Source organism: Gekko japonicus, unplaced genomic scaffold (assembly GCF_001447785.1).
Source record: "Gekko japonicus isolate JY-2015 unplaced genomic scaffold, Gekko_japonicus_V1.1 scaffold2647, whole genome shotgun sequence".
Taxonomy (NCBI): Eukaryota; Metazoa; Chordata; class Lepidosauria; order Squamata; family Gekkonidae; genus Gekko; species Gekko japonicus.
Window position 1 is genome coordinate 162826 of NW_015169865.1, and position 25886 is coordinate 188711.

At 51.3% G+C, this 25886-nt stretch overlaps 1 protein-coding gene across 1 annotated transcript in view; it reads left to right on the forward strand.

Annotated features, from left to right (window-relative positions):
* NUP188 (nucleoporin 188kDa) overlaps positions 1 to 21833 on the forward strand; it is a 62281-nt gene extending 40448 nt beyond the window's left edge. The window contains exons 32-44 of the mRNA XM_015417422.1: positions 406 to 491; positions 1536 to 1681; positions 3159 to 3340; positions 5073 to 5273; positions 7385 to 7477; positions 7662 to 7820; positions 8664 to 8801; positions 9087 to 9161; positions 15152 to 15361; positions 17031 to 17162; positions 18879 to 18952; positions 20512 to 20641; positions 21199 to 21833. Coding sequence (XP_015272908.1) covers positions 406 to 491; positions 1536 to 1681; positions 3159 to 3340; positions 5073 to 5273; positions 7385 to 7477; positions 7662 to 7820; positions 8664 to 8801; positions 9087 to 9161; positions 15152 to 15361; positions 17031 to 17162; positions 18879 to 18952; positions 20512 to 20641; positions 21199 to 21369 — 1797 coding nt within the window. The 3' untranslated portion in view covers positions 21370 to 21833. The remainder of the gene's footprint in view (positions 1 to 405; positions 492 to 1535; positions 1682 to 3158; positions 3341 to 5072; positions 5274 to 7384; positions 7478 to 7661; positions 7821 to 8663; positions 8802 to 9086; positions 9162 to 15151; positions 15362 to 17030; positions 17163 to 18878; positions 18953 to 20511; positions 20642 to 21198) is intronic.
* The last annotated feature ends 4053 nt before the right edge of the window (positions 21834 to 25886 follow it).

The following is a 25886-nucleotide window of genomic DNA, read 5'->3' on the forward strand; positions in this document are numbered from 1 at the left end:
GTGAGTGTCTGCTCTTGGGCCTTGTGGTCTTCCAGGAACTTCAGAGAGGCAGGCAGCTGTCTGATAGCTGCCACCAGGATGTGCTAGGTCTCCTACAAAATGGATAAAAGTTTCCTTGTTTGCCTAAATTGAGAAGGTCTGGCAACAGGGTCCGTTGCCCCTGGATCATAGTTTGCCCGGCTGCTCATCTTACAGATGTGGAGCAGGATGTTTCCAAATTTAAAATGTACAGGCAAGGACTCGGAACCGTCTGTTCTGGGAGGCTCTAGAGAAGAGGTTCTTAAAGTGGTTGACAGTTGTTCTTCAGAGTACGGCTCAGTGCGCCGGAGTTCTAGCAAACCGTGTTCTTCCTAGCTCTCACTTAGCGATGCAGGGACTGTTCACGAATGGAATGTCTCTCTGCAGTTGCTGGTCCCAACCTCGGTGTGCTGCCTCCAGCTGGGATCCATGCTGTGCACCCTGCTACTCATCCTGCTGAGGCAGTGGAAAAGGTGGGTCTCTCACCGAAGGTGTGCTGGAGGTCTACGTACGGGAGGGAGAGACTGTGGAAGAGGAGAGAGGCGCAAGGGGGGTTGGGGCTGCAGTCACAGCATGAGAAGCCAAGCACTGCGGGTGGCTGGCCATTTCAGAGTCACTGTGGTAGTCCTGTTCCCACCTCTCTCGGTGAACTGCGCTGCTCTTGCCAATGCTAATCCTTGCCGTCCATTGAGAAGCATGGGGGGGGGGGCCTTTGCAGGGTGGCAAGAGTTGGCAACTGAATGTTGCTTCTCTCGCCCCCCCACCCCCACCGCCCGCCATTTTAAGATTGGAGTGTATTTCGGCAAGTTACTATTCATATCTGCCCACGTGAAAATGTAAATCCGTTGTTTTAGAAATAGGGAGGAATTGTCTTAGGGCTGCAGTTATTCTTAGGGCTGTTGATGGGTTGTATTCTGTCGTGTCATCATCTCCCCCATGCTTTCAACCCCCCCCCCCCCCCCCCGCATCCATTCCAGTTCTCCTTGCTTGGAAGTAACAGGGTGGTCACAGAGCTCCAGCCCTGAGGACTTTGTTTCGTGCTGCCCGTCTGGCTGGCATGTTCTCCCTCCTCTAGTAGTTCGGTTGGTGAAGCCAGCATCCCCCACCCCCCATCCGCCTTATCCCTGTGAGGGCAGCTCTTGCCACGTGTCCCTAGCCTGTCCCAACAGTGCAGAGAATGGGAGAGCCCTTTTGTCTGGTGCCATGATGGTGGTCTTGGCAAGTTTACTATCCAGCCCGATTGCTTCACAAAGCGCCATGTAGAGCGATGATCGACGACATCGTTACGTACTGCGGTGCAAGCGTTTGTGTCTGAGGGCAGGTGCCGGATCTTCTGTGCTTGGGCCAGTGCCAGGCTCTGCTGCCGACCTGAACCGCAGACTCACCAAGCACGGCACAAGCACAAGGTTGTCGCCATCTTGGAGCAGCCGAGATGTATGTCATTGAACAGAGTGGAGTTTCTCTTCCTTACTGTTCTCTCTTTCTTCTCTCCCCCCCCCCCCCCCCGTGTCAATCAGAGAGTTGGACTCTGTGGATGAAATCATAAACTCCTTGACGCAGATCCTGGATGGAGTCCTGCAGGCCGACCAGCAGCTGATGGAGAGAACCAAAGCCAGAGTGTTCTCTGCTCTCATCATGGTCCTGCAGATGCAGGAGGTGAAAGGTAAGGGGAGGTACCGGTTTCAGAGCCCGCGTGGCAAAACATTTTGCAAAAGACCCCCTGCACTGTTGCTATGAAATTATTATTTTATTTTTATTCATTTATTAGATCTTTTTTCCCCCTTGCCATGCCTCCCATTGTTGTTTGACTCAGTAAGGCATGCAGAAAGAGAGTGACTCTCGCCAGGTCATCCAAGCCAGGCACTAGAACTGCTGATGGAGCAGAGGTCCATCAGTGGCTAAAAGCCACAAGGTCTAGATGGCACACTATGTATTTTGGTGCTTGGGGGGCAACAGTGGGAGGGCTCCTGGAGTTCTGGCCCCATTGGTGAAGCTCCTGATGGCTTCTGGGCGTTGGCCTCTGTATGGCACAGAGTGCTGGGCTGGATGGGCCACTGGCCTGATCCAACCAATATGGCCTCTCTCATGCCTCCCTGTTCTGCCTCCCCTGTTCCCAACCACACTGGCGCTTGATGTTAAATGGGCTGGCACCTGTTGGTTAAAAGAGGTCAGAGTTTATTGTGGTGTAAGCTTTCCTAACCCACTGTGGTCGCTTATGCTGCGATAAATTTAGTCCCAGAGGGTAGCTGTGTTGGTCTGCGGTAGAACAGCGAGATTTGAGTCCAGCAGCGCTTTAGACACCGCCAAGAAAACAAGACAAAACTGGGGCCAATATAGAACCAATAATACACTCTAAAACATGAGTAGTATGCTGAATACAATTGCTTTATACTAGATAGTTACTATGAAGTATACAAAATTTCCCCAAATGTTTACAACAATAAGAATACAATAGAATGTCAGTGGCTGCCAACAGCCTCAAGATAACAGTGGAATTCCTAAACAGTTACTGTTGGCAGTCAAAAAAGTATAAGGCTTAATGAGCTAAAAGCTTTAGACACCAGCAAGCTTTCAGGATATGAACGAAGACTCAAAGCTCTGACGAAGGGAGCTTCGACTCCCAGAAGTTCATACCTTTAAAATCTTGCTGGTCTCTTAAGGTGCCACTGGACTCGAATCTGGCTGCTATGAAACGATTAGTCTTTCAGCTGTCACAGGATTCCTCTCGTCTTTCAAGATGGGCGGCCGTGTTGGTCTGCCTGTAGCAGGAGAAAAGAGCGAGAGTCCAGCGGCACCTTAAAGACTCACAACATTTGTGGCAGGGGATGAGCTTTCCTGAGTCACGGCTCAAGTGAGCCGTGACTCAGGAAAGCTCATCCCCTGCCACAAATGTTGTGATTCTTTAAGGTGCCGCTGGACTCTGGCTCTCATCTTTCAGTTAAGCTGGTTGAAGTTTGCCTTTCAGATTCTTGAGGATTTCATTATCCGTAGCGGAGGTCGATAGAGGCTGACTGGTGTTTTACATTTGCTTTCCTGGTAGGGTTCTTTTCGTCCTCGGGCTACCGCTCTGCTACTGATTCCCCCTGCTCCAAGTTAAACCCTGACATCTATGTTGTGTGTTTCCCCCTGTTGTGTGGCAGTGAGTGAGATCCCTCAGTATTCCCAGCTGGTGTTGAGTGTGTGTGAGACGCTCCAAGAGGAAGTCGTAGCTCTCTTTGACCAGACTCGGCACTGCCTGACCTCTGGAGACCCTGCAGACGACAAGGACAGCATGGAGACAGATGATGCCTCCCGGCATAAACAGAAGGACCAGCGAGATGGGGCAAGTGACTTCAGATGTCATCAGAGGAGAAGGGGATCATGGGAACAGAGGGTTTGAATGGGAACTTCCTGATCAATACACACACGTGAAGTTTCTTTATATCACTTTGGTGTAGTGGTTAGGAATACGGACTCTAATCTGGGAGAACCGGGTTTGATTCCCCACTTCTCTAGATGCAGCTGCTGGTGTGACCTTGGATCAGTTACGAGTTCTCTCGGAGCTCTTATCTCACGCGCAGTTCTGGAAAGAACTCTCTCAGCCCCACCTACCTCCCAGGGTGTCTGTTTCGGGGAGGGGAAGGGAAAGGAGATTGTAAGCCGCTCTGAGACTCCTTTGGGTAGTGAAGGATGGGGTATAAATCCGAATTCTTCTTCAATTTAGAGCATTGGCCGATGTAGTTCATATTGTCCTGACTGGCATCCCTTGTTCAGGGTCCTGGGGCTGGAGATGCCAGCTGTTGAGCCTGGGATTTTCTGCATGTAAAGCAGAGGCTCTGCCACTGGGCCACAGTCCTGCCCGATGTATCATATTTGAATCCCTGCTTTTCTCCATGGAGATCACCAAAGCATATGTGGGGATCATCCTTCCACCCCGTTGACAGATGGTTCCTTAGTGAACCTCGTGTCTGATCAGGGTTTTGCAGCCTGGTCTCTTGGTCACTTGAGCTGCGGTGGCTCAGGTGGTTAAGACGCTGAACTGCAGACTGTGGAAGGTCGGTAGTTTAGCAGTTCGAGACCTGAGTGTGCCGCATGACGGAGTGAGCTCCCGTCTCTAGTTCCAGCTCCTGCCAACCTAGCAGTTCGAAAGCAAGAAACTGCAAGTAGATAAATAGGTACCACTTCGGTGGGAAGGTAACAGCGTTCTGTGCGCCTTGGTGTTTAGTCATGCCGGCCCCATGACCACGGAAACGTCTTCGGACAGCGCTGGCTCTTCGGCTTTGAAACGGAGATGAGCACCGCAACCCTAGAGTCGGACTCGACTGGCTTTCGAGCAAGGGAAACCTTTACCTCTCTTCTCTGGTCAGATGCTTTCAATGTATAACAGAATAAGTGAGGTGCAGTACCTTTTGACCCAGTTAATCCACTGGAATGGGAACCAAGAGAAGTGAGTTCAGGAAGCTAGGCCCCTGCTTGACAAAGATCACAGCTGAAATTTGACACCAGGGGAGCCAACAAAGGGACGGAAGGAGATGAAAGCAAGCAGGGAAGAAAGAGGGGTTTAGTTGCAAATGCTCGGGCTTTGCTTCCGAAGGGCACAGAGCAATGGCAGCCTCCCTCTTGCCAGGAAGACCCTGAAATCCAGCATCCGTTCCGAAAAAGGAGAGCTGCAAGAAATGGGGACACTGGCTGTCGAGGCTCTTAAATACAGAGACGACACTTCAGGATGGGTTGGAGGACCATGGAAAACATGAGCTGAGTTGGTGTAGCGTAACAGCCAAGAGACTGTGCTGTGAGCCATGAAACCCCTGGTTTAACTCTGTGAAGTCACTGGGCGGCCTTAGGCCAGCCTCAGACTCAGCACCCCATCCGCAGTACTGGGGTGATAACAGAGCTGTCCTGCCAAGGATTACGAAGTAAGGCACGGGAAGCCCTTCAAGCATTCGAAACCACTCTAGAGGCATTATTACTGAATTTGTCCCCCAGTAATAAGTATTCACAGTGTCAGTGCTTGCCCTCCCCTCCCCTGACATTTGGGGGGTGCCTTTCTCTCTCATGACTCATCCTCACAGCAGGTGTGTGTGTTGGGGTTTCACCTGGCGAAGGAGCTCTGCGAAGTAGACGAGGACGGCGATTGCTGGCTGCAGGTCACCCGGAAGATCCCGATTCTCCCGACTCTCTTCACCACCTTGGAGATCAGCCTCCAGGCAAAGCAAAACCTTCACTTCACGGAGGCCTCCTTGCACCTGCTGTTGACCCTGGCCAGAACGCAGCAGGTGAGAGAGGCGCCAAGAGTTGGAGAACCTTGGTGTGCCCTTACACACAGCTCGTCTAGCCGGCGTTGTGTTAGGGGGCCAGGGATCTTTAGTTTTAGTCTGTTTATATTCTGTCCCCACCAAAACGTCCTGCATTTGATGGCTCTCTTTTATGGAGAAGGTTCTGCCTCTTTCTAAGGCTGGTTGGGGTGTAACTTCATGTGCAGAATATCAAGGTGAAACGGTCGCTACCTCGAGGACTCACAGTAGAAAAGAGTAAGAGCCCAGGAGCACCTGAAGGACTAAGAAAATTTGTGGTAGGGTATGAGCTTCCGTGAGTCACTGCTCACGAAAGCTCCTCCCCCTGCCCTAAATTTTGATATTCTTCAAGGTACTACTTCAAGGACACTTATCCTTTTCTGTTGTTGCAGACAGACTAACAGGGCTGCCCATCTTGAGGACTCACAGTAGGAGATGGTCAGAACACACAATAGTGAAAGGACAGGCCAGGGCTTCTTAAGGCATCACCAGAGTGAACAAATGTGTGCTTTCTGCCAGGCTTTTGAATCTGTAGCAATAAAAAACATGCTGCTCCACCAGCAACAGCCAACTCCTTCCCCCGCTTGCTCCACAGGTAGGGCCACCCAGATTGTGCAGAGGGATTTGGGGCTCCCCCCCCGGGTCAAGGCCCCCCAACAACTCTGGGGCCCATCTGCCCTTGAACTCTCGTTGTCTTTTTCTTTGGGGAGGCCAGATTCTCTTCTTCACCCAGTCCTGGCTAGAGTGGGAGGGATGTGCTGTTAGCAGAATAAACCTTATGGTCCCAATTTGGCCCGTGGCCACCAACTGCACAACTGCTCAAGAAGGTGAATTGTTCCGGAGGGAGGTGGTGACTGCCAAGTGGAGAGATGAGACGCACCCCCGCCTTTGCGCTTCAGGCAGCCGATTTCAAGAACCGAAGGACAGAACTGGCAATTCAGGTTCATAGATTAGATCAAGCATTTCACAAGCCTTTCCTGTTCAGTTAGGAGTGCTGCTATAAGGAATTTTATGATGGTGAGAAAACCGTATTGTTTCTAGCTGGGGGGGGGGCGCTTGATTGTTCCTTGCAAACTAATGAATTCAAGAACTTAACACAGTGACTCACGAAAGCTCATCCCCTGCCACAAATTCAGTTAGTCTTTAAGACGCTACTGGACTCTTGTTCTTTTTAACATATACTGCAAGGAATGCATTGGTTCCCATTTCTTCCAAGGAGAAAGCACAAGACCAAGATCAAGTATTTCTTCCTCTCTTCCTCTGCTTTAGTTCTCCCTCTGTGAAGGGGCGCACGAGCCACCCATCTTATCACATAAAGAGCCCTGCTTGGTTGGGCCAAGGTCTTCACCTCAGCCTGCATTCTGTTTCCAAGTGGCCAAGCCGGTCTGTGGGCACTCACACATGGGACTGGTGTACCCAAGCGTTGGTGTTCAGGGTCAAGTTGCCTCTGAAAGTGGGTGCCGTGAGATTGATTGTGGGGGTGAGACCCACTGAGCACTTTACCTGAAGTGCAAACGATTCCTAACAGCAGTGGTAGTTCTTGAAGTGACAGATGATGGGCAATGTGCGCTTCATGCAGCTGCGTAGTTAGATTTCTTTGCATTTGCAAAGGTTGTGGGTGTCAGGGTCCTTAGTCAGATCACTCAATAACACCAGGGCTTCATGAGAAGATAACTGTTTATTGGTAAATCCAGAACTAGAGAAATGTGTACAGCTTGTGTCAGGAATGGCTGCCAATACTAGGACCTCTGACTTATACTAGAATCAAACACACACACATACACACACACCCCGGTAAGCATGAGCCAATGGATACATTTCTCGCGCACGGGCAAAGCAAGCAGGCAAAGCAAAAGCCGTTAACTTTCCCAGCTGAGTAAAACTGCAGCTGAAGCACCTACAAGGTCAAGCATAAGATAGCAAACAGCTGGTGAGCCAGGGAGAGCCGAGACAGAGAACGGGAAGGCACCCCTCCACATTCCAGACCTATGACGGGGCTACCTGACATCGGGGTGTGTGTGTGTGTCGTACCAGGTGAGCTTTCCAGGTGAGAGAATGGTGTGGAGTTGCTCAGGTTGTCTGTTCTCTTTCAGGGGGCAGCAGCTGTGGCTGGAGCGGGTATCATGCAGAGCATCTGTTTGCCTCTCCTGAGTGTGTACCAGCTGAGCAGCAATGGTGCCGGCCAGGTGGGTATCCCTTCCTTGTCTGGCTTGGGTATTTTGTCTGAGACTCCCCTTGTTGCCACAGAGATTCCTGGGACCCCCTAGACTAGAGCCTGCCCATGCTGATGTCACTGGAGAAGCCAATTCCATTTCTAAATTGATCTTGGAGACAGCTGTCGGTTTTCATTGGTGTGACTCTCGCGTGCAGGTGCCAGCTTCATCCCGGAAGTCTCTGGATGCTCCCTCCTGGCCTGGGGTCTACCGTCTCTCCGTATCACTGATGGAGCGCCTCCTGAAGACCCTCCGGTACAACTTCCTGACAGATGCCTTGGACTTTGTAGGTGTTCATCAAGAGAGGATCCTTCAGGTTTGTCAGGAGATGAACAAATTCATTATTTGGCATATCTGTGCTGTAAAGGTTCTCTTGCTCGAAAGCCAGTCGAGTCCGACTCTAGGGTTGCAGTGCTCATCTCCGTTTCCAAGCCGAAGAGCCAGCGCTGTCCGAAGACGTTTCCGTGGTCATGTGGCCGGCATGACTAAACACCACGGCGCACGGAACGCTGTTACCTTCCCACCGAAGTGGTACCTATTTATCTACTTGCAGTTTCTTGCTTTCGAACTGCTAGGTTGGCAGGAGCTGGAACTAGAGATGGGAGCTCACTCCGTCATGCGGCAACTCGGGTCTTGAACTGCTGAACTACTAAAACACAGTGAATACCAGAAGGGCAACATTGAGGAACAGTAAAAAACAGTGTTGAGCCTCAGTGCGTGATCAGAAGTCACAAGCCTTTTGAATGAGGAGGTTCTGTGTCCTCTCTGAGAAGCCCCATGCCCGTCCCCGGTCCTTCGTGGGGAGGTTGTTGCATAAACTGTGGAGCAGTTGCAGTAAAGGCCCTGCTCCCTGACACAGGTGTTTTGTGCATGTACCTCTTGGGGGCTCATGGAATAAAGCCTGTTGTGTGGAATACAGTCAGCATCTAGGCTTGTGCAGGTACAAATAGAAGTACAAATAATATTTGCTCTGTGGTGCCAGGAATAAATGTTCCCTGCCCCAGGAAGCTTGCCTGGAGTGGGGGGGGGGGAGGCAGGATTCGTAGGGTGCCTCCTCACAGTACGGGTGGGAGATGGTACCCCAACTTCAGTGTTGCTTTCAGGCAGAGTAAAGATGGGCGGTTTCTGTTCTCAGGGCCTCTGCTGTTTCTCTCTTCAGTGCCTGAATGCCGTCCGGACAGTACAGAGTCTGGCTTGCCTCGAGGAAGCAGACCACACGGTGGGGTTCCTCCTTCAGCTTTCCAACTTCACGAAGGAATGGCATTTCCATCTGCCTCAGCTCTTGCGGGATGTGCAGGTGAGGAAGATCTGTCGTCTCCGCCCACCTCGGGTCCTCCATCACACCGGCGGACATGGCAGCACCTGTGACTCAGGAGGAGCGCTTGCGCATGGGGCTTCCCCTGGAGTAGCAGCAGTGGAGGCAGCTGGAGGACTGCGTCTTCGTAACCTGCAGAGCTCTTCCAGTGGGCAGACTGCTTCCCCTTCCCCTTTGGAGCTCATAATGCCCATTTTGCAGATGGGCTTTTGAGGCGGGACATTTTTGGGGAAGCGTTGTTTAGGGCTTCTTTCTGGTGTGTTTCAGGTGAACTTGTGTTACTTGTGCCAGGCCTGCACCTCCCTTTTGCATAGCCGAAAAATGCTTCAGCACTATCTACAGGTAAGAAAGTGAGGGACCCACGTCTCACAATGGCGGTAAACCTGGTTTGGGGCTGTACCGCTTCAGACTGCACAGGATGGAAGGCACCGCTATAAAAAAATTCCCGGCACATAGACAGCTAGCATGTCAGGGAGAGATTCTAGCGAGTCTCCTCCCTGAAGTGCTAGTTTTCTATGTGTGTGGAACTGTCCTTTCTTTCTCTGGTGCACAGTCTTCCGCCTGAAGTCCAAAGTGGTTACACGTCCAACGCACAGTTCCCCACCTCCCTGGGGAACCAGGCCTTAGGCCTTCCATTGAAGCCGTCGATCAGTACTGGTGTGTCTTGCTTATTGTCCGGTGGGGGGCACCAGTGTCTTCTCCCTCTGAGTTGGAGGACATCCTGTGTGGGTGATTCCCATCCATCATTCAGGGAGGCAGGACTTACAAAAGAACTTCCTGTTTCCTGTGGTGGGAGTCACCCTTTCCTCAGTTCTTTTCCTGCCTCAAGAGGGAGAGCAGCTCGTTAGGCTTTGCCAAACCTTTTACCTTTCTTACCTTCTTGCTAAGCTATTTCTTGTAGAGCATTAACCCTCCTTTCTTCCCCTTTTCTTTCAGACCTTTCTCTGGACGGCCTTCTATCAAAAAAAAATAAAAAATAAAAATAATAACAATAATAATTACAAAGGGGGGCCTTTTAACCCCCCCAGTTTTTTCCTCTCCTCATCTCCTAGAACTGCCGATCTTCTCCTCCTCTCTTCCAGCTTGCCTCCTAAATCCTACCTCCTCACCCGATCGCCTTTGATCGGAAGCCGCGCTCCGCTGCAGTTACTCTGCCTCTAGCCGCAGCTAGGGACTCTCAAGAGTCTCCTCCAGCACCATAGTTCAAAAGCATCTATTCTTCGGCGCTCGGCCTTCCTTATCGTCCAACTCTCGCAGCCATACATGACTACTGGGAATACCATTGCTTTGACCATGCGGACTTTTGTTGGCAGGGTGATGTCTCTACTTTTTATCATGCTGTTTAGGTTCGCCATCGCTTTCCTCCCAAGGAGCAGGCGTCTTTTAATTTCATGGCTGCAGTCACAGTCTGCGGTGATCTGGGATCCCAGGAACGTGAAGTCTGTCACTACTTGCACGACTTCCCCTTCTATTTGCCAAGGAGTGATGGGGCCGGATGCCATGATCTTAGTTTTTTTGATGTTGAGCTTCAAGCCCACTTTTGTGCTCTCCTCTTTTACCCTGAGCAAGAAACTCTTTAGGTCCTCTTCACTTTCTGCCATTAGAGTGGTATCGTCTGCATATCTGAGGTTATTGTTTTCCTCTATTACTTTGCATTGTTCATTCAGGAAGGCCTCCTTATCTCTCCTTGCTGTTCTCTGGAAATCTGCGTTCAGTTGGGTAAATCTTTCCTTTTCGCCTTTGCCTTTCGCTTTCCTTCTTTCCTCTGCTATTTGTAAAGCCTCATCAGAAAGCCACTTTGCTTTCTTACATTTCTTTTTCTTTGGGATGGTGGTGATTGCTGCCTCCTGTACGATGTCACGAACCTCTGTCCATAGTTCTTCAGGCACTCTATCTATCAAATCCAGACCCTTGAATCTATTCTTCACCTCTACTGTATATTCATCAGGGATGCGATCTAGGTCAAACCTGAATGGCCTCGTGGTTTTCCCGATGTCACTAAATCGGAAGCGAGAGAGAGATTGACCAAACTCTCCCAACCACCTTTTGTGTTTTTGCGTTCTGTGTTTCGTGTTTTGGTCTAACCTTTCCTTCACAGGTATGTTCAAAGGGAAACAACCCTCCCACAAGCGCTGCATTAAGAGCAGCCTAGATTTAAAGAGCACCTTGCTCTACCTGCTCTGCAACATGCAGAGGGACTGGGCTTTCAAGGAAAGAGATCGGAGAGCATAAAGTTTATCCTTGCCTTCTGGGTTTAATGTTCGCAAATATGGGTTACGAGCTAGAGATGCTTACTCGTCACAATCTAACATTGTGCCGACATTCTGACATACTCCCCTATTCATAAATGAAAAAAGCTCCCATTCTATGCTAAACAAGAGCAGGTGTGCTAAAAGCCATGGCAAATTACAGTTATTCTTATGGTAATTAATAAATTATAAGCCACAGGCATCCCTGCAACAGGGGGAGAAAGGCCGTCTGGCTCCTTATTGCATTCTATCCTTATTGATTTCTATCCAATACACCAGATCGCATTCTTCCATTTGTTTTCTCAAATGTTTGAGTTTTGGCCCTTGGTATTCTTCATGGGACCGGGACGTCTGCATAGACTTGTCCCCCCCACCTTTTCTCCAAGGTTCTTCTTGCCTTACAGGTTGCGTTATCTGGAAAGAGCTCCTCTTTCAAAGATGCTTCATTGGTTTTTCCCCTTTTAAGTTTTGTTTTAAAGTTTTAAGTTTTGTTTTAAAGTGTATAACACCATTTTGGGAAAAGCCTACCTGGAGATTTTGGCCCATCGTCAGGTGACGACGTGTCTCCGATGGGGGACGAAGGGAGCCCTGTCGGTGCGTTCGGTCCTATGCGTCTTTCATAAGGACGAGGTAGTACTTAGAACAGACCCCACCTTCAGTGCCAAAGTTAATTCTGTCTTCCACAACTCCCAGGAGATATATCTCCCTTCTTCTTCTTCTTCTGCCCGGACCCAGTCCACGCCAAGGGGAAGATTGGACACACACTAGATGTGCGTAGGGCACTCAAGAGTTACATTCATCGGACCGTTTTCTTCCGCAAAACAGAGGCTCTCTTCGTCAACGTCTCTGTCCCTAACAAAGGACAAAATGTCCAAATCAGCCCTGAGCGCTGCAGTGAAGGCCTGTATTGCGGGGGCGTATAAAAGCTGCGGTCAGCAAGTACCCCCCGGTATCATGGCCCATTCTCTCCGTAGCGCAGCCACTAACGCGGCACTCTGCAACAGAGCATCGATTGCAGAAATCTGCAGGGCAGCAACCTGGCCGCCTCTGTCTACATTCATCAGACACTATGAAATTCATATATACGATTCGGCAAAGGCGGCCTTTGGCAGAAGGGTTCTGCAATTTGTGTTTTTTCACATGCGGACGACCTCCCATCCCAACATTAGGGACACTGCTCGGGAAGGTCCCACACAGGATGTCCTCCAACTCAGAGGGAGAACGACCATTGGTACTCACCGTGAGGGGTCATTCTCCTCTGAGGATTGGAGGACATCCCGGCCCCCCCAGGTCGCCGTCATGCGTAAGTATTGGAGACTAAGTTTCTACATTGCCTACGTTCTGACTGTACTACTATCTTATGTGTATAACCCTATTGTAGAAAGAGAGAAGTTAAGAATTTCCTGTACGTAGTTATGTTCTTTTAAAAGGATGTCGTTAATAGGTTATCAACCTTTACTGCTTTTCGGAGTACCCAAACTGAGGAAAGGGTGACTCCCACCACAGGAAACAGGAAGTTCTTTTGTAAGTCCTGCCTCCCTGAATGATGGATGGGAATCACCCACACAGGATGTCCTCCAATCCTCAGAGGAGAATGACCCCTCACGGTGAGTACCAATGGTCGTTCTGCACCCCCCAAAAGTCCCAAGTCCTGCACATGCAGTGTCGGGTGCAAGTTGGGCAGATTGACTTGCAGCCACTGATTCTCACTTGATTAGCAAGCCTAAGAAACAAGGTTGCAGCTTCCTTCTTTAAGTAGCCACTTTGCATGGGGTTCTACGCCCAGCTTAAATGAGACCTGGTGTGAGGGTTTTTTTTGCCTTGCCTTTATTATATGTTTCAGTCAAGCATTAGACTTCCCACCATCAAGCAGAACAGCTTTGGAAATGCAACTTGCCAGAGGCTGAAAAGGTTTGGGTTGTGTCAGCATGTCCCTCGATTGCTGTTTTTCACACCGAGGAAGGAGAGCTGGGTGTAAAATACACACGTGCTACAGAGAAATCTTAACACAACAAAAACATGAGGCATACCGTTCAGATTACTAAAATCTTGCCCGCTCTGTTCCTTTCTGCCCCTTTTTTGCAGTGCAGTTTTTCCCCCTTTGCAGAGAGCCAGTTTGGTGTCGTGGTTAAGTGCCCGGACTCTAATCTGGGAGAACCGGGTTTGATTCCCCACTCCTCCACTTGCACCTGCTGATGTGACCTTGGGTCAGACACAAGCTCTGGCACAGCTGTCCTTGAAAAAGAGCAGTTTCTGTCAGAGCTCTCTCAGCCCCACCCACCTCACAGGGTGTCTGTTGTGGGGAGGGGAAGGGAAAGGAGTTTGTAAGCCGCTCTGAGACTCCAAGTGAAGGGCGGGCTATAAATCCAATCTCTCCTCTTTTTCTTCTTCTCTGGATCGGTTGTGCAAAAAATCGGAAAACAGTCATCTTATACACAACTCATCCTTCATTGTCTAGTAGCAGAAAACGTACTCTCAGGCATAGCTGTCCTAGGAATTCTAGCCAGGCTGTCCGTGTGGAACTTCTCCCTCGGAAGCGTGTTCAAGATAATACTTAATGAGGAATCCTTGGAAGTCTCCCTTCCAAGTGTGCTCTGGGCATGGCGTGAAAGTAAAGGGCCATGCAGGGAGGAAAACATCAAATCACAAAGATGGGGCATGTGAGGCTCCCCCACCTGCAAGGTGGTCTTCTTGCCATCCGCTGTCCCACCACCAAAAAGTGCAACTCACCCACCGGCCTCAGAATTGGGGAAGGGGGGTGGGTGGTTTCCAGCACCGAAGTCCTTTACCAGACTGGCTCTCCACACACACACTCCCTCCCTCCCTCCCTCCCTGGTGCAGGCTCAGTCCCTGGCCAGGTGTGGTGTCTTCCCTGGCCTTCCCTGGCCTGTCTCTAATCTTCTTCCCCCTTCTCTGTCTGGGAGACTGGGAGAGGACAGCAAAGCCTTTCCCGCTTCTTCCCCCTGCTGCCTGGTGTCTGGCCTTCCCCAGATCCAAGCTGGGCCTTGTCTGCTGACCGTGCCTCTGCCTGGCCCCCTGCCTTGTTCTGGGCTGTGTCAGAGTGATGTGTCCGGGTCCCAGGCACCTCCCTGTCCTGGCCTTCCTCGCAGCAGGGATGAGTCTGAGAGGCAGGCTCTGTGGGCAGGGGCAGAACCGGCCAGGGGGCACCTTTCCCCCGAGGAGCCACTCTGCTCCCTGCCTCTGCGGTGCTGGGGGTGCAGGTTCCGCCAGGCTCGCCCTCCGGGTGGACTGAGAATTTGTATTCTGAGCTAAGCTGTCTCGTAGCTGACTGAAAGTGCAGGGCGTGGATGTTTCAGGCGAGAGAAGGGACTTGGGGTGGACTGCCAGTGCTGAGGAGCAGCCGGCACGCCTGGGACCTGAGCAGAGGGTGGGCCGAGGCAGGCGCAGACAGACATTGGTGCAACCGGGAGGCAAGGAAAGACAGCCTGTACCCACCATTCAGGAGAATGCCTCTTTTTTGGTGAAATGATTACTTTTAAACCTCAAATCACTGGACCAAGTACCAACACTTGAGAGCATATTGGATTTGAGAAATAGCCGTCAGGCTGCCCTTAGTGGTTAATCGGTCTGTCTAGATCTTCCCCATCCCAAAGGTTCAGGACAACAGCAAAGCAAAACAAAGCCATGTATAAAATATGCAGAAATTCCACCGATACATAACAAGGATCCCAACAGACTCTTGCCTGGTTAGGGTGATGCCCAGACTTGCCACAACCGCAATGGGATGAACTTGCAGTGCTTTGGGAGATTGGCTAGATTCTGGCAGGTCTTTGGCTAACCCAAGAGAGAACAGCTTTGGGCACGAGCACAAGTTAGTGAGGACGGAGATCTCAGGTATGCCAGACTCAATCCATTGAGGGCCAAAAACAAGACCACACTTTGCCTCCAAAAGGCAGGGAAGTGTTTGCTGCTGAGTACTCAAAACGGCAGGCCTCCCCCCCAAAAGGCAGTCAGTGCCAGTGCTGAAGCATAGATGCAATGTGCTTCAGAGTGGTCCACCGACCACAGCAGGCAAGGCCCTGTGTTCACTTGTCTCACTTGTGCACTTCTTTTCCTTTCCAGACCAAGAATGGGGAGTCCTTGCCCTCTGCCGTCATGCCTCGGGGCCAGCGTGCTCCCCACGCCTCCACCAAGCCCCCGAGCTCGGAGACGGAAGCTGCCGAGCAGAAGGCACTGCGCATGGTGCAGTACAGCCTCCTGAAAATCCTCAGCAAGTCCCTCGCCTCTTTGCGCCATTTCACCCCCGACATCTGCCAAATCCTCCTCGACCAGGTTAGGAAGCCAGGCACCTGGGGGGAGGGGAGGAGTCCAAAATGCTGTCCTTGAGGCTCTGGCAAACATGGGCTGATGTTGTGCTGTGCAGAAGCGGCTGCAACTTGGCTGGGAGTTATTGTTTGACGACCCCTGACCCCTGACTCCTCTCCACAAACGGTGGTGACTGAGATTTTTTTAAATCTGTCTGATTTGCAGATGAAGGCTTTCATTCACTTGGCCTGACCAAGCCTCAGTTTACTCATATGTGGGCTCTTGAATGTTCCAAGTGCATCAGGTTATCCTTAGGACAGGCTTGTCAAGGTTGGGAATGAGTATTATCTACCATATTTCAGATGGGGGTTGAGGGGGGGGGCAGCTTGCTCAAGGCCCTCTCATGTATTCGTGGCTGGGGTGAGTTTGGAATTCGGCACTTCTTGCTCGATAGCTCAGTCTCTTGGACACTGTGCTGCCCCTCCCCTCTGTTTGTGTAGTCTGTGTTGGATTGGGGCCTGTGGTGGAGGAAAAAATGCCACCTGGTTGGCTTAAGTTACTCATCCTGCAAACTTGCTGGATTTGGTTTTCCTCTTTGCAAGACTTCCACATTGAATAAAGGTCCCTGGTCACTGTTGTGGTGAAAACCCAGATTTCCCACTCCCGTGCAAATCAGGGTGCATTTTCCTGAAGCCCCTTGCCTATGGAGGCCAGCAAGTGATGGTCCACCCTGTTTTCCCCAGGCACCTACCTACTGCCGGGTCTGATTCTCTACTGAGCTGGTCAGCTGGTGTGTGTGAACCACTTCAAGCTGATTAGTTACTTCTCCAGACAAAAGAATCCCAGAAAACTAGCAGGCTGAAGAGATCTAGAGCCCTTCTCCCTGGCATGCTAGTTTTCTTGATGCGGGGATTCTTGGGTATATGGGAGCATTTGTTCATATCAGTCAAAAGGTTTCTACCCTGGCCTTTTCTCTGACTTGCTGTGAGCTCCCACATGTGGTCAGAGACAGTACTGCCCAGGCACATGCTCAATACTTCGGTGAGAACTAGCCCCTGCCCTAGCTGAGATTGGATCTGTGTATGTCAGACTCCCAGTCAACACTCTCAACAACACTCTCTTTGGCAGTGATATGTTTATTGAGACGTATGCATGATCCTGAACATCACTTGTGTTAGAACTGAAGATTTTGGCGGGCACATGCTTAAAACAGGCAATTCAGACAGCCCTCTTCCCTTCCCCCATGTACATGTCACAAACACCCCGTCTAGCGTCTCAGCCAAATGGGAAAATATATGGTTTGGTTATCTACTGCTAAAGCTGGTACCAAAAGCTTCAAGGACACCTTTCCCTGGGAAAGAGAAGGGAGGTACATCTTGCAGGGAAAGTTATGGCTCCTAAAAGCAAAGGTTCCCACTCACTCAACACACGCACCCCCCTCCCCTCCCCATAGGAATTCCCTCCCCCCAGTAACTATGACAGCCTAAGCGAGCAAAGCAAAGCAAGGTTTGACAGTGTGGATGCTTCCATCAGTTGTTTGGTTACTGGCAGGTATCCTTGGTCTGCTGATCTGTGAAATCCCGATATAGCTAATCCTGGTATCTCGTCTCTGGTAATGCTTTAAAAGGCTCTGGGCTTGTGAGATGACCTGCTCTGGATTTCATGTGTACCGATTGATCTTGGCTTTGTGTTGCAGTCGCTGGACCTCGCCGAGTACAACATTCTTTTTGTGCTGAGCTTTACAACTCCAGCCTTTGATTCAGAAGTTGCCCCTTCTTTTGGGACCCTCTTGGCCACTGTCAACGTGGCCCTCAACATGCTGGGGGAGGTAAGAAGGGTCCAGGGGAACAGCTCTGGAATTCAGTCATCACTCCGGAGCTCTTTCTGGAAGGAGCCCGAGGAAGGGGCAGGTGGCATCTAGCTAGGGCTGTGCATTTGGAGCTACCCGAGCCGGAAACCTGCCTGGAAAATGCCCTACTGGTATTTTCCAGTTAGATTCTGGAATCCTAAATGTATCCGTTTTTTCTTGGGAAAACCAGGGGAAAAATCCCGAAAAAATCCTGGTGTCAGGGTCCTTAGTCAGGTTATGCAACACAGGGCTTCATGAAAAGATAACTGTTTATTGGTAAATCCAGTACTAGAGACACGTGTACAGCTTGTGTCAGGAATGGCTGCCTATACGAGGGCCTCTGACTTATACTAGAATCAAGCATCCCCCCAGTAAGCATGAGCCAATGGATACATCGCTCACGCGCGGGCAAAGCGAAAAACCTTTAACTTTCCCAGCCGAGTAAAACTGCAGCTGGAGCATCTACAAGGTCAAGCATAAGATAGCAAACAGTTGGTGAGCCAGGGAGAGCCGAGACAGAAAACGGGACGGCACCCCTCCACATTCCAGACGTATGACAGGGCTACCTGACACCTGGATGTATTTGGGAATTACCAGGTAGGTCTGAAAGCAGGGGAGAGAGGGGAGCAGAGTGCTCTCGCCTCTCGGTTGTTTGTCGGGCTTCTACTGCCGTCTCTGTCAAAGTTTAAAGGGGCTGCCGAAGACAGCCTGAGGGCCAGCCGTGCTGGTGGGGAGCAGGCTGTTCCCACTGGCTGGGCTTGGGGCTGGCGTCTCCCGCCGCCCGGTTTAAACGGGAGGACTGCAGGAGAAGTGAGCCAAGCCAGGATCAGCTGTGCCCGCGGGGAGTGGATCGTCCCCCGCCAGCTCAGCTTTCTGCTGGCTTCTCCTGCCGCCCAGTTTAAACCGGGTGGCAGGAGAGGCCAAGCCAGCCCCAGGATCGGTCTGGCTTTTAAAAAAAACCCAACAAATTGGTATTTTCCTTCTCAGGTCTGTTGGATCGAGGATTTTTTTTTGAAAATCCCCTTTTTGGGGGGGAGGGTCAGTAGACTCGAATCGATAAACAGTAATTAAAATTTTTTTGCACACCTCTGGCCCCACTGGTGGGCCTCCTGATGGCACCTGGTATTTTTGTGTGACAGAGTGTTGGACTGGATGGACCATTGGCCTGATCCAACATTGGCTTCTCTTAGGTTCTTATGTTCTTAGTGGAATCCAATGTATCTATTTTAATTGAGTAAATGCATCTTGCTTGATTAAAAGCTGCCCTCATTTAAATGGTCAGTACATTAAAAAATATTAAAATAAGTATTTATAAAATCTGCAACCGACAAGTGCAGTCTTAGAGGAGGCATTCCCCTCCCAATGTAAAACAGAACGCCTCTTTAGTCAACTTCTCCTTTATTTGGTGATAATTAAGGCCTGCTTATTCTGGTTGTGAGTCTTGCCTGTGATAGTCCAGGGCCCTCAAAAGACTAGCTTCTGTTGCCAAGGCATTTTGTGGCTTGGGAGTCTCCACCGGCTGCTGCCGGCATGTAGGCAAGCCCGTCCTCGCCAGGAGGTTGGGCTTGCCTAGAAGTGGTTGCTGAACCCTTCACTTCATGCCAAGTTCTGTCCTTGACTGGAACTGCAGAATCCCTGCCTGTCCTGTGTGTGTGTCCCTCACTGATGTGACGCTGCTTTCTTTCCTTGCTCCAGCTGGATAAGAAGAAGGAGCCCTTCACTGCAGCTGCAGGACTGGCCTCCCAGCAGGAGGGAAACAAGACTCTCAAGTAAGTCCCTGGGCTCCTTTTGTGCTCCTCCTTGGTTTCAAGCACGGCATACGCCACGCCTGGGGACTCCCAGCGGACTGTTGTTTGGGCCTTCCCGGAGGATTCATTTGGGAATTGTCTGTTCTTTGGATCTTTTTAATCCCGAGAGGCATAGGCACTGCTCCTGTGTCAACATTATTTAGCACTTAGAGACATGACACCGTAGATAGTGAGGTGGACCTCGTCCCGTACAGCTGACAACAGAGTTGTAGAGATGGCCAGGGCATCCTTAGTTCCCTGCTTCTTTGGCTTCCTGGGCTTTGGTCTCAGATTTTTGTGGTCACCTTTGTAGCCGAGGAAGAGGGGCGGCAGCCTGTGGGCCTCACAGCTGCTGCTCTGGGGCGTGTTACATTAGTGCATCCCGCTTGTGTCAGTGGAGAGAACAGACAGAGCAAAATTCCCAAGGCTGGAGGAGGGGAATGGAAGGCAGGCCTCCGTTCGAATGTTGCTGCCGCTGTGTACTCATGTAGGTGTCCTTAGGTAAGCCAACTTTCCTCAGATCGACAGCAAGGGGCTAGCAGCGGCTGGCTTCTCATCGCTTATTGTACGGTTGATATTGCAAAGATGTATTTGAAGTGCTGCATCAGTTCTCGGCATTATCGCACGCTGGGGCTCTGTTAGCCGGCCCGGCCCGGCCCTTGCCTCCATTGGATATTACCCCTCCCCCCAATCTCTTGGGTTGGGCAAGAGGTGAACTCTGTAATGAGGGGCACCTGGGATCTTTCGGGGAGGTCTGGGCAAAGGGTCCAATGATTCCCAGTTGCAGCATAGACTCACTGGTGACCGAGGGCTGCCTTCTCCCACGTGACCCTGCCCATTCACTCTGGTCATCTTCAGAGGCACCTGCTGCGATGGCCCAAGAAAGGGCTTTCTCCATTGCGGCACCAAAACCTTCCCAGGGAGATGTATTTGTCTCCCTCTATGAGTGACTTATGGAGCTGCGGTGGCTCAAGTGGTTAAGACGCTGAACTGCAGGCTGTGGCAGGTCAGTAGTTCAGCGGTTCAAGACCCGGGTGCCGCAAGACGGTGAGCTCCTGTTTCTAGTTCCAGCTCCTGCCAACCTAGCAGTTCGAAAGCAAGAAATTGCAAGTAGATAAATAGGTACCACTTTGGTGGGAAGGTAACAGCGTTCCGTGCACCTTGGTGTTTAGTCATGCCGGCCACATGACCACGGAAACGTCTTCGGACAGCGCTGGCTCTTCGGCTTTGAAACGGAGATGAGCACCGCAACCCTAGAGTCGGATTCGACTGGCTTTCGAGCAAGGAAACCTTTACCTTTACCTATGAGTGACTTCCATCAGCAGGGGAAGGCTGCGTGTTGCTCGGCATACCACTAGTAACTGCAATCGGCCATCCTCCCTGGTTCTGGAGTTGTTTCTATGTGTTTTGATGGAATTATCATTTTAAATGTTTTTATGCACGCCGCCTGGGGGACCCGGATCGGGTGGAAAGGTAGCATAAATATTTTAAAAAAACAAACAACTGGTTTATTCTGGAATGACCTGCGTCTCCTTCTCCAGGTCCCTGCTTATGTTTACAATGGAAAACTGCTTCTACCTGCTCATCTCCCAAGCTGTCCGCTATTTGAAGGACCCGGCTGTGCACCCCCGTGACAAGCAATGGATGAAGCAGGAACTCAGCTCTGAACTGGCAAGTAGTGAGGTTTTTCTTATTCAACTCTGGAGTAGGAGGTTCAGGAGTGCTTGCCCTGTCCTGGGAGGAGTAACCGCCTCCTCTTCAACTTAAGTGTCTTGCTGGGATGGGTGAAGTCACCAGTGTTCCCTCTAAGCTGAGTTAGAGTGAGCTGGCTCACAGTTTTTCAGCCTCCGGCTCACACATTTTTTGCCTTCGCTCAGGACGAATGGCTCCAGGGCACCCTAATTTATGCAGTAGCCAAATGGCTCGCTCACAACTTTAATGCCAGTCGCTCACAAAGTTTTGCTCACAAGACTCCACAGCTTAGAGGGAGCCCTGGAACCCTGTCCCCCCTTTTTTGTCAAGTTGCAGCCACCTCTGTAGTGTCTTCCAGGCCAGCGAGGAGCAGAGGCGGCCTGCCATGTCGCCTGCTGGTCCTGGGCTTCTTGGGTGGCCTCCCATCCAAGTCCTAACCAGGGCTGACCCCGCTTGGCTGGCCCAGGAAATCGACAGCGCTCGTGTGGGTGGGGTAAACCGAGGAATCAGACTCACTGCCGGCTTCTCATTTTCAGAGCACCCTCCTCTCCAGCCTGTCCCGCTACTTCCGCCGCGGGGGGCCCTCTTCTCCTGCCGGTGGCGTCCTCCCCTCCCCACAGGGCAAGTCTGCCTCCAAGCTGGGGCCGGAAGGTCAGGAGCCTCTCTTCCAACTGGTGCAGGCCTTTGTCCGACACGTGCAGAGATAAAGAGGAGTTCGTTGGCCACGCCCTTGCCAGAGACACATCGTCGCAAGATGCCTTTGCTCTGTGTGCTAAGAGGACATTGGTGTCGGTGAACCAAATTCCTTATTTTTTATCGCTCGTGCTGAGCGTGGGAGGTGGGGAAGAGGAAAGAGAGAGACTGGCTGCGAGTGTTTTTCCCTCCCTGTATCGGGCATTAACTTCTGTAGCGCAGAGATGTGGCCTCTGGTGACGCACAGCCAAAGGACTTACATACTGGGCCAGTCGCTGCTACTCTGGGTGACAGAAGAACATCTGTGCTGTCTGCAGGTGAGAGACATCTCGAAAGAACAGCGTCTCTTGGCTTTCTTCCCCACCTGCTCATCTTGTGCAAAAAAAGGGAGGGGGGAGGGGAAGGGTAGAGTCAATGCCGTTACTGCTGGTCTCACTTTTTGTACAACACGTTCCCTATTTATACTGATTAAAACCATTTCTAGGCAGTGTTGGAAATCAGGTGTTCTTGAGTTCAAGAAGCACAGTAGGGCTGTCTGTTGGGTTGGGTTTTTTTAGTATTCAGCTGTTGCTTCAAGGAAAGAATCTTGCTACGGAGAGAGGATAAAACAAGAAGCCGGCTTTGAGTAAGAGGGGAGTACACAAGGCTTTGGAACGCACTTCTTAAAACTCCCCGTCAGCCATATGCAGAGAATAACACGGACAGCTCCCTGCCTGAATGGCTTAAAAATAACCCAGAAGGAAAAGCAGAAAAAGTGAGCGATGCTGGAATAACCAAGCAGAATGCCAGCCGAAGCCTCTTTTCGGGGGTGGGGTGTTTTCTTTAGAGGGCTTTGCAGTGTTCTCTCTCTTGCCTGAGGCTTGATAGCTCAGGGAAGAAGAAGTTTTTACTTCCCACTTGTCTCTACCGTAAGGAGTCTCAAAGCAGCTTACAATCACCTCCCCACAACAGGCACCTTGTGAGGTAGGTGGGGCTGAGAGAGAGAACGGTGACTTGCCCAAGGTTACCCAGCGGGCCTCATGTGGAGGAGAGGAGTGGGGAATCCGACCCGGTTCTCCAGATCAGAGGCTGCTGCTCTTAACCCCGCACCACATTGTGCAGAGGAGTGCTTGACTTACACTCACTGTGTGGAGTCTGGCCTTGATTCAAGGAGACCCTTCATGCTTCCTCTGCCAGTCCAGCTCCTTTCGACATGAAAAGTTGATAACCAAGAGTGGGGATGCAGGTGGGGGTGCGGCTGTTCACTGCTGAGGGAACGGGGAGGGGGGGGGTGCAAAGTCACCTGCTCGGAGCATCCCTGCAGGGTTCCAGAAACTCCATGGAGCCCTTGTTCTTTTAAACAGAGACGGAGACTCAGGTTCCACAAGTGGGAATGTCATTATCTTAGCCAGAGGTGCTTCCTGGTCCCACCGATTAAGGACAAGGATGGTTTCCAGCCCCGCCCCCATCAGACTCCATCCTTTCCACCTCCGTCCCTGCAGCCGCTTCAGTTTACTGCTGGGCCAGGCAAGCAAAGGGAACCATTTAGCCGAGCGCAGCCCCACCCCCACCTGCTGAGCTTCCGAGTGCAGTTCTGCTCACTCATTCAAGCCTGCAATGAACGAGCCGAGGAAGTGAATTGCAGGTAGTAGTTTATTAATCAAGGTAGCAGTTCACAGTAGTGGTGGATCCGCCCTTTACATCCGGGCTCTTTGCCTGCTTCCTTCCCCTCCAGAGGTTTTAAAAAATTCACAGCAAGTCACATAGTTTCACCATAGCAAATACAGGCCCCCTGCCCCCGTCAGTGGAGAGGTTTAAAAACCATCGGGGTGTACCCATCGTTGACAAGGACAGGAGTGCCCCTGCCTCCTCCTCACCCAGCTGCCAACTTTCTCTGTCCTGGTTAGGGTTACCAAGTACCTACCGCGAATCGGCCAGAACATTCCTCCCTGTAACACAGCCACGCCACACCATGCCGTCGCCAGGAAGTGATGCCAGGCAACGCTCTTGCAACGGGGCTGGAAACGCGATGGTGCCATTGAGTTTCTAGCCCCATTGCCAGAGCGTCGCCTGGCGTCACTTCTGTTTACCGCGCAGGAATGGTCCTGAGAAGAAGTATGTGTCCCCCGCAGATTCTTGGTAAGTACTTGGTAAGTCTAGTCCTGGTTGCAAATAATAATAAAAAAAGAATGGCCAGAGAACAAGCCAGCTCAGGAGAGAACGGGGGGCTGGCGCCTCTGCTTTTGACAGGGAAGCCAGGAGCCGAGTCGTGTCGAACAGCTCCAGAGAGAGGAAGAGATTTCCTCCAAGCTGCTTGGGGGCAGGCAGGCAGGCATCACCCCTGACTGGGCAGCTGGAGGTTCTGGCCCGGCGATCCAGACTCTGCTCAGACTACCTTTCTTAGCGGGGGGGGGGGGGGGAGAGCGTTACCTACGGCTGCTCAGAGGACACTGGGATCAACTGTTCAGAAATCTGCACAGGCAACAAGAGAAAGAGCCGCTTCTTGCATGTCTAGAAAGGTGTTCAGGCACCCAGAGCCTTCTGGGAGGAAGGGAAGATGGGCACTGCCGCTTTGCAGAACAAGAAGTTTCTCATCCCCTGACCCAGAGACACCCCCCCACACACACACACACATCAGAAACAGCCGTTCCAGCCCTGACTCGGAGGGCCCAGGCAAGCCCGATCTCGTCAGATCTCAGAGCTAAGCAGTTCCTGTTCCCCACCCCCTGCATCGAGAACAGGGGTCCCCAGCCTTTTTGAGCCCGTGTGCAACTGTGGAAATCTGACACGGTGCGGTGGACACAGCCACGAAATGGCTGCTGCTGCTTCCCTTCAGACACACAGTGAGGATCCTTGCGCTGCTTGTAGCGGCCACTGCCAAATCAACGTGCACAGCCAATCGGAAGCCTTACTGGAGAAAAGGCCCACCCTTTGCTTTTTTTTTTTTTTAAACTATCGGCAGCCATTTTTAAAATCGTTCGATTGCACCACAAAGCTTCGGAAAACTGCTTATTTTGCGATTTTTCACTCACCCTTTTGAGCGCCACGGAATCCGGAGTGTTGTATTAAATCAAACGTTGTTGCGGGGCTTGTTTATTTGTGATTTTTGGACGTTCGCATGGGTAATTCGGGCGGGGTGGAAACAGCGTCGGATTTGCGGCAGCGCTTCGACGCCACGCCACGCCCACCCTTTGCTAAAGTCACTTGGTGGGCACCAGGAACGCTGTCAGTGAGGGCGGTGGGCACCCCTGATCTAGAGTGACACACAAGCCCAAGTGGGAGACGGAAAACTCCCTCTGCAGCCTCCAAGCGAGAACAGCAGCACAGCAGGAGAATTAAACTCACAAAACATAGCAGCACAACAGGGCAGCAGGCTAGGTGTTTATTGGCAAAAAGTCAACCTTGTGTATGTATGTATGTATACATACCAACATCTCCCCAACATGGAAGTGCTTTGAAGTCTTAACATCAGGGAAAATCACAAAGAAGCTCAGAAGAGAGAAAGAACTTGATGGGAATAAAATCAAGCAAGCCAAAGTGGTCCATGCAGCCAGTGGCCCTGCTGAGCAGCTGACGGGTTTAATCTGCACTGTTGTCATGAAGACTGGCTCTTCCCACTACCTTGAGAAGAGATATGGCTTTACGCTGCCCTTCAGCAGTCTGCGTGGGCGCGATGGGTGGCACCCCTCCCAGGCAAGGAGGGCCCCGCAGGGATTCACAAGGAACTGCAAAGCATCACAACCCCCCCCCCCCATTAATGTGCAAGCCAACGGGTGGGACAGAAAGGCCAGTATGGAGTTCTCTTCCCATGTGCAAGAGGAAAAGCATTTCATAGATTTCCAGAAACCAAACAGCTGCTTCTAATCTTGACACATGGTGTTAAACAAAAAACAAAGTCCAGCCTGGCTACCTTACCAAAGAGGGCTGGGAACCAAAGAAAGTCACATCAGAACAGGGAGGGGGGGTTGGTGACAGGAGAAAGGCAAAGGCAAGTGCAACTTCAACAATGGGGTGTGGGGGGGAGAGGGGAGAAGCTGAACAAGGACCGTTTCCAAGCCTTTTCTCGGATCAATTGATTCGCAGCAGCAGCCCCCTCCCCCCAACCCCACGGCTTCGCTTTAGAGAGCCGTGACATCTGCCAAAGCTCCCATTCTTTCTTCCTGGCTCTCTGTTCACTAACCTGTTCACGATTGTTAAGGAAAAGCCAAAGGGCTGGCTTGGGGTGGAAATAAGCCAGTTTCTCCTTAACTCAGGTGAAAACGCACAAAATGGCTAGAAGCAGACAAGCGGGGCGGGGGGGCGGGGACGACAAGTAGCGAACAACTCAGGCCAGGTTGAAAAAGGCACCTCCCACGACAGGTCAACCGAAGTCTAGAAAAATCTCTGCTGCACCTATGAAAATTCATTGCCGTTCTAAGGAAAGAGAAAAAGGGGGTGGGGTTCATTTAATTAGTCAGCCGCAAGGGTCTTAAAACTAGAGGGAATCCAGAAATTAGTTACTGCTAACCCCTCAAGCCAGTTGTGTGCATGGTTGGTTGATCGGAAACGGGAG